Below are 14,580 nucleotides of genomic sequence, written 5' to 3'. Positions count from 1 at the left end.
AGAGCACATAATTTATTTGCCTGCATTTATTCATATTTTTTTAAACATGTTTTCAGTAAGCACACAGATCTGCATTTCAGAGCCCAGGATTTACCAGCTAAATGAACCTGAGCAAATCACATGAAGCACATAAGCATTAAAATCTCTCTTTTCTGGCCGGGCAGGTTGGCTCACGCCTATTATCCCAGCACTTTGGGAAGCCCAGGTGGAGGATCCGTTGAGCTCAGGAATTTGAGAACAGCCTGGCTGACATACCGAGACCTCTTCTCTTCTAGAAATAAAAAAAAAAAAATCAGGCAGGCATGGTGGTGCAAGTCTGTAGTCTCAGTTACTTGGGAGGTTGATGTGGGAGAATCTTGCTTTAGCCTTGGGAGTTGAGGCCTCACTGAGGCGTGATCTTGCCACTGCATTTCAGCCTGGACAACAGAGCCAGATCCTGACTCAGGAAACAAACAAACAAACAAAACGTCTCTTTTCTGAAGTGGGAGCAACAGATAATTCACCTTTCACAACAGTAAAGAGATAAAGTGTACAAAAATATATTCTAAGCAGTTAAAGCACTATACATATTCCCAGTGAGTACAGTGCTCCCCATGTCTACTCAAACAATTATAGCACTGTACATAAAATACGAAATTCTTCTCCCTTTTTCCAAACATAAACAGCTGTTAAACAAGAGCGACACAACTCTTCAAAGACCTCAAGTCTTTTTAATACCAAAAGTCAGTGAGATATCAAAAAATATGAAAACGTAATATACAAACATTTTCTTATCCTCTGATAAACGCTACTATATATTTTCTGCATTCTAATTTCTAATTGTAAAAATATATATAAAGTACAGGAAAGGAAAAACTAAAAAAGAAAATAAGCCTCCACTATCCTGAGATAATCACTGCTAGTATAATTTTCAAGTTGTTCATGCTTTAATATACTTATATATAGAACATACTGCTTTAAAACCTCCTCATTTGAGTGCATATTTGATGGATGTCTTTTCATATCATAATTATACTTCTATACCATGGCTGCATAAAATTGCATTGTAGACATATTGAAGTCTTGGTAGGTAGTTAGATACTTTTATTTTTTCCACAAGTATAAAAAAAGTGACGAGCATCTTTGTAGCTTATTATACTTCTACGTACAAATAGAACAAATTCCTAGGAATGGGATTAATGGTTTAAAGGATATGGATACCCTATGTTTTGTCATTTTGCTATTAACATTTTATTATGAAACAACACTGATTTATAGATTAAAATTTTGGAGATTCTGACAGAACATTCTAATCAAAGATACAATAAAGTAGAAATTTATTCATGTTTTCACCATTCTGTTTCTTCCAATTGGAATAAGTCAAATCACCTATATTTCTGTAATAAATGCAGTTTATTTGAAAAACTCACCAATCTCTAGTAACATAAATAAACAAGGTACAAGCAGAATCCACAGTCCCTCTGTGTAAAATAGGGGAACAGCCATTTCCTCAGAAATCCCCTAACCATGGGTCAATGCATTCCTCCTTTCCTTTCTCTCTCTTTATTAAAATAAGCTCCCTTATTGTCGAAGCTTTACTTCCTGAAATGACCAGTGTCAATGCTCCCTGGTGGGGACTGAAATAGAAATTAAATAGTAATACATGGAAGGAAATAATAATCTTCTTTTAAAAATTTAACTCTGAATTCCTTTGAATTATTCAAAGTACTTAGGACTCTATTTACATCTTTGGGAATGTGGGGCTACCCTTTTTCTTTTTCTATTTTTCTGGTGGAAGAGCTTTACCACAAATATTTGGATGCCTATTATCTCCCAGCACTTTTCTAAGCACTTTTAATATATCAACAACAAAAGAGATAAACATCCCTGCCCTTATAAAGCTTATATTTTAGCTGGCAGATACAAGTAATAAGCAATAAACATGATGTATAACAAAATGATATAATATGTTATAGGAATATCACATTATCTTATATCAAATATCTTATAATATGATATAAGATGCTATAGGAAGAGGTAGCTCAGGATAAAGACATGATAGTGGAAATGTAAGTGGAAGGGGCTGGATGCAATATACATATGAGGATAATATACATACATGCTCATGGTAGGCTTCATGGGGACAGCAACATCTGAGCAAGGACTTGAACAGGAAACCTCCATCCTTACCACCTTACACCTAACCTTTCTGGGGCCACTTCCTTTCCTTCTCTAGCCTATTCTTCATCTTCTTTCCTTTCAGGGGAAAAGTTAATTGGAAATATTGCAAAAGTTAGTTGGAGGTATCACAAACTCTTTAGTTTGAAGTAGTTTAATACACTAAACTGAGATGAAGAACTTAGTGGAAAAGGAATAATAACTAAGAGAATTAATTTCAGACAATATGGCCGTGGAAGCTAGTAGAAATTTTGAATCAACAAAGCCTTCTCTGTTGTCTCTCAATTCTCAACACAACTTTTCTTTTAACTTTTAGGTAAATTTATATATAAACAGACTTCATGCTGTCAAATGTTTTAGCCTCCAGAAAGCACTGAGATATGATGATAACCATTTCCCAGAACTCTGCAAAATATAGCTGTCACTGTTCTTTGAGGAAAGGTTTAATAGCTTCCCTTTCCACATTGCACACTTCTTTCTCTCCTTAGCTTTAGAGCTGTTTTTTCATCTGCTACCTAAAGTCACAGAGGGCAACCAGTAAAAGTAAGAAAAGTCAGGAAGTAAGCTAATATGTAGATTACATAAACAATTTACATAATTCAAGTAATATTACCTCATTATTCTCCATCCCCCACTTTGCTATCCCATAACTTTTAAGTTCTTTCCTCAAAAGCAAAGGCAAGAATAACACTTCTAATAATTTAAAATTTATTTTTGTAATAAGTAGAATTTATATGGACTTAAATTATCCAAATTCAGCCAAGTACATTAACCAAATTTTCTAGACTCAATCATTCTTTCAGAATTATTTTTTGAGCTCCAATTTTGTTTAAATTGTTGCATTATATATACATTGTTACATTATTATTGCATAATTATATAATTACATCACAGGTCAATTATGCAATTTCCTTATTATTTAAATTATACTTATTTTACATGTGAGAAAACCCACAGGTTTCCCTGAGAACCACAGTTTAAGATTTGCCTGAAAATGTTGGACACACTGTCATTTTTTTCAATGCTTCTTAGATGACAAAAAATATTATATAAACTATAAGTAAATTGGATTAAACTGTGTTCAAGAGTGCTCATCTATCAAATAATAACCAACAGCACTACAATCCACATGCGTCCTAGTTTGTGTTACATTCTGTTGTTGCTTACTATTATTATTTTTATTTTTAAAAGCCCTACCGAATCCCAAGTGAACATAGTCTTTCACTATTTTCAAATACTATGACTTGCCGTATTTACATACCCAATGACTCTGCTTGGTTTAAGCATTAAAATTTTCTATTCAGTGGATTACTCAATGAAAGAGATCAGCAGACAATAATAAATATTTAGAGAAGTTGAAGTTTAAAAACACTTTCATTGGCTAACAAGCAAACCTAGATAAAGAGAAATTCCCTTGATTTCATCTATGTCATAAGTCATAGTCTTTCCTCACACAGTATGGAAAATAAACTACTAAGCCGATCCCATGTGCAGTTTGGGCAGATTCACCTCTTGGTGTTTCATTTCCTCATCTGTAAAACAGGCTAACAGCAGCAGTTACCTCCGGTCATTGTGTTGGTTAGCAGAATTAATCCATGCAAAAACCTCAGGATAGTACTTCTCGCACACTTAATGCCTGATATTTCCTCTAACTGGTATGTTGGAGATGAAGAAGAAAGGGAAAAAGGAGAAAGAGGAAATGGCAAGTGGAAGAAGAGAAGGGAGGAATGACAACAAAATCTTAGTCATTTTTATTCAGAATCAAATGATTAAACTAAATATGTGCACTTAGCATGCAGATTCGCTGATAGAATTTACTAACTAAAATAGCCAAGATAAAACAAGCTTTGTCTCCCCTAAGAGCTTTAAAAATAAAGATCAAATTCTCACCTGGGAGCAAAATCAGAAATAATCACATTCTTGGTATTTGTAGCCACAATAACTGTTTAGAAGTTGAATGCGTATAAGTGAAATAGTTTCCCAATAGCAGTCAACTTCCTACTTACTCTTATTTGCTGGAATTTAAGCAGATCCTTTATTTATACTAATTACCCTTCCACAAAAAGGTAGTTGGTATTTTTATAGTGGGGTTGTTTGGTAAGTTGGGATTTTTTTTTTTTTTAATGTAATTACTGGTGCCTAACCCACGTGCCTGGAACTGCGCATGTGCTTAATACAGGTATACATGTTTAAAAATTAGTGAATGAATGAATTAAATCGATTTCCCCATATGTTTCTAAGCTCTCTACAAAAAAACAAACAAAACAAAACAAAAAAAAAAAAAAACAAGCAATCAAACATTATTGACAAAAGTCCATCATTTGCTTTCAAAATTAAGAATCTTTTTTAATTTATTTTTTAAAACTAGGTATACAATTTGTCCAAAATGTCCAGGTAACATTTCTTATAATTTCACATACAAGGAGATATTCCTTAACTACAATATGTGAACACAGAGAAACTGAATTCATATTCTGGCCTTGAGCTTCTGCTACTGTACATTTTTAGAGTACGTTAAGAATATGATAAGACTGCTCTATTTCAGTTAAAGAAGTTTTCGGTGGAGTATTTTGAAATGGGAGAGCCTGAACACAGGCATGTTGAAAACATAATCTCAACATAAGGTCTGCTCTTGGGCAGAAAAGGTCAATCAGGATCAAACGATCAAACTGACCAATGACAGCTCCAAGACACTATTGATCCCGTAAACAACACTATCAGAACACATGCTGTATCAAAAAGCAGTATGTAGATGTCGTCTTGATAATAAATCCTAGAACGGTCCATTGATGTGAGCTGAAATGGTACCACAATGTTGCATTGTCCCCAACCATTATTAAAACGAAAATCCCCCACTATAAACTGTGGATAGGAACTATATATAACATCTAAAAAAGTAAAACTTTATATTCTTTTTTTTATAAGTGGCTGTGAAGCATGAATAGCCTCTGAGTTTTCAATAGCCTAATCTAATGATTCTCAGTAAGCCTGAACCCCAAAGGAGAGACTCTAGTTTGAGGGAGCTGTCAAGTGGAGAGACAGGCCCTTTAAATCCAGTAACGGCTTCATGCCTGAACCCCCTTTTAGTTGGTAAAGGTCAGTCCTTTCATGTCAATGTGTTCACTCATCCAAGCACTGTAAACAGTAACAATAAATGCTCTCATGAGTAACACCCATACCTTAGTTTTAGGGGAAGCAACAACAGTCTTGATACATAATTGCAAGTTTCTTTCTGTGACCAGCCTGACACAAGAGACCCTTAATGGTAATTTCTCCAATTTTGAAAACATATCCACAAAACTTACAAACCTTCATTTGAGCTGCTGAGCCATTGTCAGCAGCTTTAACAGACAAATGAATTTACTTAGACACTTGTGTGTATGCTTTATGTCAATTCACCTTTAAAAATATTATTGTCAAAAATCTCCTGTACGCATGCTTGAATATTCCAAGAAAAAAGAAAAATCAGCAGGTAGCACTAATACACAGAAACATTACCCATGTCCTTGCTAAATTGGTTGTCTATAGGTCTTTCTCTTTGGAAGAAAACATATAACATGATAATTATGACTTTATCTGTGTTCAAATCCCAGCTCTAATAATTAATAGCTGAGTGTTTGAGGCAAGCTTTTTTTAAGCCTCTATTCTCTTATTTGCAAAATGAGGATAATGAAGGAATCTATTTTCTGTGATGGTAATGAGGATTAACTGAGATAATGAGTATCAAGCATGTAGGACTGTGACTGCAGAAGCATATGGTATGTGTTTAATATACGTGACATATTACATTCAAAATAGCATGACGTGGTGAGAGCCCATCTGGTTTTCAAATTTAATTTCATTATTCTAAACATTGAGCTATGGTCTATGACACTGACTTTAAACAGCACCACACATCCCTGCCTTTTAGGCACTTGCTAAAGGATTTAGTCATGTCCTGAATTCAATCTAGCAATTGTCTTTTGACGTATGAAATCGTCATTCTAACAATAAAGTTCTTAGTCCTTCCAATATATCCACATATGACATGAGAAAACATAAAGGAACTCTGACGGTTCCAAAAGGAAGTGCTGTTATGCATTGCTACATTTCTGCACCTTCTGCCTTTGCTGATATAAGAAATGTTTATTTTGCACAGCAATGTCACTATTAACAATTACAATGAACAATTACAGTTAGCAATATTATAATGAATACTTGAAATGTGTTAAGAGGGTAGGCCTTAAGTGCTCTCACTACAAAAAAAAGAGGGTACCTATGTGAGGTGATGAATATGGCAATTGGCTGGATTACAGTGATTATTTCACAATGTATATGTACATCAAAACATGAAGTGCACCTTAAATATATACAACTTTTATTTGTCAATTATATCTCAATAAATCTGGGAGAAAAAGAAATGTCTATTTGAAAACAGCTTTTATTTAAATAGTAGTTGAAGATGTCACCATGCTGACATAAATTCTGGTTGCAGAAAAAAATCTTTGATAAAAATATGTATGTGCTCTATTCTTTGGAAATGAAAAATGTGAAAGATACATCATTCACGTATAAACATCCATATTTTTATTACAGAAAGAGAGCCTGATATTTTATTGAATATACAGAGAGAGGGAGAGAGAAAGCACTCTAGAAAGAGTTATGGAGGCTAGAGTCATGGAGGATAGACATTAATCAGCAGTACAAATACTTAAGTACAAGCTCTTGGATTATATCACTGTGACGGAAAAGGAAAAGTTTGGATGTGAGAGAAGGTTCCCTTAAGAAGTGACATTTGTTTTGACATCTCAAAGCTGAGAGGTGTTTACATTTACAGGAGGGTTGGGGAGGGTGAAGAAAAGGAGACCATACCAAGCACAGGTGTTAAATGGACACATTTAAGGCTCAGTGTGGCTGAGAAACTAAAAACAGGCCAATGGGGCTGGAATGCTAAGGGTATGTAGGACAAGTTGAGTGAAAGGTTTCCATGTTTGGGTTATCTGAAGATTGACCACAAAGAATTTCAATAAAGTTAACAATTTCATAATTCATGATTCAACAATGAAGGGGAAGTAGACCAGAATAAGCAACAGAACCAAAGCCATGGTAACAAGGAGGTCCAATAAATACTTCAGAATGTCTACTTTTAGCTGGAATAAAAACAACTTTAACTTCACTATTTTTTGATATAGTTTGACACAGAAAAAGATGCTTCATTTTGCTAGACACAAACAATAAAGATTTTTTTTTCCTCCCATCATTTCCTCTTTAATGAACAAGGAGGCAAAGGAGAGAATGAAAAACCTGCAAGTACTCACGTCTGCTGAGCTGTTACCCTTGGATCTAGCCAGTTAGATTTCTTTATAGCATTCATTTCCTTAAGTGTGTTTTCCTGTTGATGTCTGCACAGCATCAACCCATAACTATAGTTTTCCAACACATTAAAGAGAAACATTTGCTAGAGGCCCTTATTCTGGAGAAAGGTAAGAAAGTAGAAAGGACATTGTTCTTGCAAATCATAACAATGCTTAGTAAATGTTTGCCAAAACTACATCTGGGTATATTAAGGGTGAGAATACAGATTTTCTGATTTCTGATGTTCACTGTAATGTGCAAAGATCCTTCTGACACACCCAATTAAATGATGTGCTCCTCTGATTTCTTTTAATTCTCTAAAATTGCAGAATGCAAGGAAAATAAAGACTCCAAGACCCAGTTTGACTTCTGGGGAATACCTCAGATCATCAGAACCAAAATAAAACTCAAAAGAAACACCCACAAACCCCCTGAGATCATGTGATGACCCGCCTTATCACCTAGGTGCCTGCCATGCTGCTCCCAGACGTGGGCCAGGTTCTGGAAGAGTCCTGTGCAAAGAGCTCACTAGCAGGTATGTGATGGAGTATACACATGGGCATCCAGTTCCAGCCACAAAAGATAACTTCAAACATTACTGAGCTTGTCAGCCAACATACAATACAATGCAATGCTTTCCTCTGTATTTCAGGTTAACCGGCAGATCTTTCTACAGAAAAGGATCCTGATCCTAACAATGATCTGGTTTACTTATTTCCTTAGTCTGTATATTAATGTGTTTATTTGTACTGAGGAAGTTTCTGGGTAAGAAAATAAATGCGGTTTCATTTTTGTATGTATACTACATTAGTTCCTATTTCACAATTATATCTTAAAAGAAGCATTAAACCCGGCACCAGAAGAACAAGGGCTGAAGTTCTGACTTTTCAGCTTCCCATATATAATTCTCTGGCACAGGAAGTAATTACATATGGGAATTAACCTCTTGGAAAATCAACTTTGTTATTTAAAAAAAATTGAGCCATAAAGTCCTTTCCTCTTTCAAATGGATGTTGTAGCAGTCAATCAAAATTATAAAGAGAACAAAACTTTAGAAATTTGAAATTGCTTTATAATATAAAGTACACTTACTACTTTAAAACATGCATAGGCTTATTCCTACTTAAGCAGGTCTACAGAAAGGTATATAAGTTTAAATCACACCTTCATACATATGAAAATCTGAATAAACATAGCAAAACATGGTGATGTGCTCTTTTGTTTGTTTTAATTTGCTTTGATACAATGGATATTAAGAGCATATGTTGCATTTCAAAACAAAATAATGAAAAATGATGATGATGATGATTACTTATCCTAGAGTGCTAAAAAAATTTAGACTGATAGAATATAGACTGCAATAATATTTTTAAAGGAGGGCTTAATATCTTTCAAGTAAATTGGGGAAGTGGAAAGTTTAAAAACTCTGATTCTAGAGTAAAATAAAACATAATCGTCATTTATTAAGCTATTGTCAAGAACTATGTTAAGCATTTTGCAGACATTATTCAATGCATTACATCAACTCCATAAAGTATTATTTTTTTTCCTTTATGCAGTGGAGGCTTGGAAAGTTTAGGCAACTTGGAAAGTCCCATAACTAGTTTATAGCAAAGCGTTTGCTTATTTGAACCATAATGATTAATTTGTGATTAGCAAATTTAAAAAGACACATTAATTTCAAAACTGGAAGCATATGCTATCCAACAGACAAAAGGTTCCTATATTTGAGTTATAGGCAGGAAAATAAAAACAAATAATAAGACTAAAATATCATGAAATCTCTAGAATTTTGTTTGAAGGTAGGGATTACATCACTGCTTTTCTATCCTCAGTGCCTAAAACGCTCAGTGCCTATGCTCATTAAAGATAAACATTGAATCTGATTAAGCCAGGACAGCATACTTCTTTTTTACAGACTTTTAATCATTTGGGATTTTTCACTGTTTTGGATCTATCTTCATAATTTGTATGTTTCAGTGAGGTTAGAAAATCTAAAATTGGGCTGGGCGAGGTGGTGCATATAATCCAATACTTTAGGAGGCCGAGTCCAGAGGATCACTTGATGACAGGAGTTTGAGACCAGCTTGGGCACATAGCAAGACCTGTCTCTAACTGCTTTTCTCCGCTGCCACCCAGAAAAAAAGAAGGAAAGAAAGAAGAAACGAAATCTAAAATTAAACCCAGTAATTTGACGCAATGATGAGTTTAGTCAGGGCTGATGGAAGGATAACAGAGATGGGAAATCAAGTATTCAGGTGTTTTTCTAGGGTATATCACTCCTAACTTTATTTATTTTCTACCCTGATAATTTATTTTTGTCATTACTTAGAAACCATAGCCTCTTAAAAGGACTGTCTGAATATTGAAAGGAAATCAACAAAACAAACTTTGAAATAGATTCAGAGGTCTCTTGCTTTTTAATATTTCTTATGGTCTAAATCAGAGGTCTGCAAACTATAGCCCATGGATCACATGTAGCCCACTTTGTCTGGTTTGGTTGGTTGGTTGTGTTTTCCTGCTCCAAGAGCTCACAATGGTTTTAATATTTTTAAGTGGTTACATTTTAATAGTTATATTGATTCCTACATAATACCCTCAATTTTACCTTGGCTTGCAACACTTAAAACATTTACTATCTGGCCCTTTAAGAGAAAGTTTGCTGGCCCTTGGTCTAGACAATTTTTCTTCTTCTTAAGAGGAATTTAAAACTTTTGTGAAATGGTTATATTGTTGGTAAGAGTGTAAGTGGATACTGAGTTTACAATGAAGCATTTTTGGCCCTTATCCACTTAGAATTTTCTGTCTGCTGTCTGGAATCTGTTACTTAGGGTTTTATTTGTCATTAAATGTTTGGCATCTTTTTCCATCCTTTCTCATGAAGGATGGATGGCCATTTCCTAGTGAAGCAAAAAAGTATTATGTAAATTTGTATAAACATCATTTTAGATAGCTTCTCAAAGACCAAAAGAAAAAATAAGATTTTGGTACTTACTGAGACAAAAACATTTTTTTTTCTCCTATATTCAATTGCTTATAAAAAGTTAAAACTGAAAGCATCTTGGACCAATGACTGCTGTAATATTCCCTGAAGCAGAGGGTAGGGAGGGGAGGAGGAACCAGAATCACCCAAGGAGAATTTTTCAATTACACTCCTCCAGGTTCTCCTCCCCTCTCACCAGGTAGCAAGATTCTTTTCTGTGGAAAGCAAATGCTCTTCCAGGAAGCATTTAGTAATTACTCAGGGGTATTGGATTGGAAACCAAGGAGCAGCTTTAATCCCCTCAGTGCAGAGAGTTCAACCATGTTCTCTAGCCCAGACACTAAACCACATCCAAGACCAGCTGGGGTCCACCCAAAGATGCTTAGACAAATAAAGAATCAACACTAACACCTGGATTACCAACTCCAGTGTGACTAACAGTTTTTCCCTTGCAGGGGCATAACCTTGAGGCAATTTTATTTAAGAAGAGACCCATATAACTTGTTTCATTTTTACCAGAAAAATTATGTTGTGAATGATTGGAATTTTTATTATTTAGACAAATTATGAATACTGTTGGAAGCTACTTAAAGATAAATTAGTAAGTTAATAAATAATTTTTTTAAGTAGAATGGAACAATATTCTCAGCTTGATTTTGCAGAGCTAAATTATCAGCAATTGAATCTTTACATATTTGGACTTTCTCTGGGAAAATATGAGCAATATAAACAAATCTCTTGATAATTTTAACTTTTTACAATGTCTGATACATTTCCCTATAAAGTATTATTTTTCATCTCTGTATTTAACAGTGATCTAAACTGATAATGGCTAGGATATACAATCTAAATCTGGTTAAATTACATAATGACTGTTTAATCATAATAGCCATCTTTTATTCTGCTCTAAAAATTCTAAGCATATTCATTGTCATAGCATATCTACCAGCACATTTGGGAATTTCTATCTTACAGATGCAAAAGCATCATATGGAGTATATATATATATATAGCATTTATAAATTTACAAAGGAAGTGGCTTAAAAATAATTCGGTAGATAAGTTATACTGTTAACAATCTTTTTTTGATGTCTGCCTTCTCAATATCTGTCTACTAAGCAAAATAAAAATTATAATGGTATTAAGATGGCCAGAAAATTCAAATCCCAAAGTAACTCTTGGTGCCTATGTTCTCATTGGATTCGACCACGTAATTGCCAAATCTCTGCTTCTGTTTATAATATGTAGATAATATGCCCTGTGGATAACACAAATGGTTTCTGAAACATGAAAGAAATGCTCAGTGATACAGATCCTGGGGAAAGAAAAGTTAAATTTTAGTGCTTAATATATAACCCTGGTCATTTCTATGGAAACAGTCATGAGAAATCACCATCATGTAACTGCATAATAAGGCCTATTAGAATTGATTGCTAATAATTGTAATATGCTTAGGGAAAAAGAGCATGGAAGCCTCACCTACCTGAGACAACAAAATGAAATCAGTAAGTACAGGAAATCAGAGTCAATAATAACAGTGTATTCCCATCTACCCACCCAGGTAACCCTTCCTTCTAACTTTGTTACAAAGATAGTCTGACTGTTGTGCTAATATGAAAACCCATAAATATGGTTTTGGAGTAGCTAGTTGGTGGTGGTCGGCTATTCCGTAAGTTACATGCAAATTTTATGAGAGTGAGAAGGAAAAGGAGAGAGAACTTTATGAGAGTGAAATAGTCAACCTGCCTGCAGACATGCTGACCCGTGAGTCATTCCAACAGGTTTAAACCCTCAGGTGGGTGTGGTATTTCCATTCATACCCCCAGTACTGGGCTCAAAGCTCCAGACTAAAATTAGAATGCCTCCTAGAACTGTAAGTCTTCAACACAGTAGGAAAAAAAAGGCGGGGGGGGGGGGAGGGGGGCGGGCAGTGGGATTTGGGGAAAACGAAAAACTTCCAATTTTCACTTAATTTAAAAATGAATAAATGCGCTTAATTCACTGTTGCCCAAGAAATAATCTCCTGCGTGTTTTAGCATACCAAAAAGTCCTAACTTATGCCAGGTGTGTAAATCATAAAGAAGCCGAAGTCTCCCATTTGTTTCTAAGGCCTCCGGGCGCAGGAACCTCTCGGAGGCCCGTGTGCTCCCCCGGGGCTCTGTCCGCGTGGGAGCTGCCCGGCCCGCTGAGTCTGGGAGCGCCGGCAGCGCGTTCCCACGCTCAGGCCGGGTTGGGAAGCCGTGGTGACCCCTAGGGGCTCCTTTCCGCGGTTCTCGCCCTCGCAGCCCCGCCCCAGCCGCCCCTCCCCTCCTGGTTCCAGTCCCAGAGCGTGGGAGCGCAGCTGCAACGGGGAGCGCGCGGGGAGGCACCTCCAAGGATGCGCGCCTGCGACCCGGCCAGCCGGCTGAGGACCAGGCGAAGGGCGGGGGGCCTCCCACACTGGGCGCCGACCTGGGCCACAGCCAGGGGAACCGGCCACTTACTTGATGTCTTCCCACACCTCGGGGCCGTAATTGCGGATCACCAGCAGCTCCAGGGCGTGATTCACAAATCCGTACTGCGGGGACAGGGAGAGACTCGAGCGTCAGGGACCCAATGTAGCTGAGAAGCGGCTTGGGGGCGAGGCTGCTGCCTCTGCTCCCAAGGCGTTGGCTTAACCTTTCACCCCGCCCCTGACTCCTCTCCCTTAGGGGTACTATGTACCGAAGGGGTTGGATTGTGGGGGCGCAACCCCGCAATCCCTGGTGGATTCTCGCCGTCACCATCCGCCCCACCCCCACGCTACCTTCCCACCCTCCTCACCTGTCACCGCTCCGGGAGAGGCTGGGCATCGGGGGCAGGGCGGGGACGCGAACCCGGAGCCTTCCCTGCCGCCTGCGCTCAGCCTCCCACAGTGGTGGGGCCGGCCAGAGCCGGGAAGACCCCACGCCTCCGTCGCACCTCCCCTTCCCGAGCTCAGGAAGCTGCGGTGTGGAGCTGCGAACCCGCCTGGGAAGCAAAGGCACCGATCGCCCCCGCCACGACTCGCGGCGTTCCCACCTCCCCTGACTGGGCGCTGGCAAGGAGTGAGGCTGCTCCCGCTGCCGGCGGTGAGCTCCCAGGGCCCCCGAGCCAAGCTCCGGCTGCGCGGTCAGTTCCCTCGCTGCCAGGCCGGACGAGGAGGGATGAGGTTCCGGCCGCACCCGGCTGAGAGCACTTACCATGGTGTCTGCACCGGGAGCCGGGGAGGCAGCCCCCAAGCAGAGGCACGGCCGAAGGGACCCAGGCAGCGGCGGCAGCGGCTACAGCGCAACCGGGCCGGGGAGGCAGCATCGAGCTGGAGCAAGCACAGCCGCGTCGGCCCGCCCTGATTGCCACCTCTTCCCGGCCAATGGCGAGTCGAGCCGCAGGGGGCTGGTCGGTGCCCCCCTGTTCTTCAACCAATAAGGGACAGAGGAGGGAATTCGGATGCTCTCAATGCTGCTGCGCTACAGTGCCTTCCCGCCCCCGCCTGGTGACAAGGCCTTCATTTGAGGCCGTAACAATGACAGTGGAGAAGCCCCAGCAGTGCTCCTTGCATGAATTCTGGAGAGGAGGAAATGCAGCTCTTGTGGACCTACTAAATGCATTATTATTCAGAGATCTGCCCTCAGTGGTTAACACAAGCAAAAGGGGGCCGGGCGTGTTTATTGTGTGAGCGTGTATGCGTGTACTTTGCAATGGACAGACCTTAAAAGGAATATCCTCCGTTGTTGATATCCTCATGCTTATCTTTGTCTTGCGGATAAACATTTCCTCTGAGGCTTGGTCCCACAACAGTTTATGGCAAATTTAAAGCTAGTAATATTGAGAAAAACACATTTTTACTTCTAGTCAGTGAGACTAGTTGAGTGAACCACCAAAAATTTTCAGTAGCGTAGTTTGGTGGGCATCATGTTAAATCTAGTCCTGCCCTTTACTAAACTGTACAAGATCCAGCGATGTTCTAGGCTTGATCCCAATGGCACACCTTTCCCTACACCATGTCCGGGAGCCATAATTCCGGGGAGTTTGTAATACTCTAGAGCGGGCCTCTGTTGCTGTTTCTCAGCAACAGAGGAACTGGAAAGGGACCAGTACAAAATGCA

The 14,580-nt window shown here is 38.4% G+C and overlaps 1 protein-coding gene across 7 annotated transcripts in view; it reads right to left on the bottom strand.

The window, feature by feature from the left end:
* Positions 1 to 13,845, bottom strand: part of GUCY1B1 (guanylate cyclase 1 soluble subunit beta 1) — a 50,328-nt gene extending 36,483 nt beyond the window's left edge. For 2 of the 7 annotated variants that reach the window (XM_025386081.1, XM_025386084.1), the window contains exons 1-2: positions 13,675 to 13,845; positions 12,958 to 13,031 (exon numbers count right to left, since the gene is read on the bottom strand). In XM_025386081.1, the coding sequence (XP_025241866.1) occupies positions 12,958 to 13,031; positions 13,675 to 13,677 (77 nt within the window). In that variant the 5' untranslated portion in view covers positions 13,678 to 13,845. Of the gene's footprint in view, positions 1 to 120; positions 272 to 12,957; positions 13,032 to 13,276; positions 13,633 to 13,674 lie in introns of those variants that run through there. The other 5 variants (XM_025386083.1, XM_025386082.1, XM_025386086.1 and 2 more) reach the window with 5 other exon arrangements.
* Positions 13,846 to 14,580: the final 735 nt, after the last annotated feature.

This window comes from Theropithecus gelada, chromosome 5 (assembly GCF_003255815.1).
Source record: "Theropithecus gelada isolate Dixy chromosome 5, Tgel_1.0, whole genome shotgun sequence".
In the NCBI taxonomy this organism is placed as follows: Eukaryota; Metazoa; Chordata; class Mammalia; order Primates; family Cercopithecidae; genus Theropithecus; species Theropithecus gelada.
This window is presented reverse-complemented; position numbering and strand designations above follow the sequence as displayed.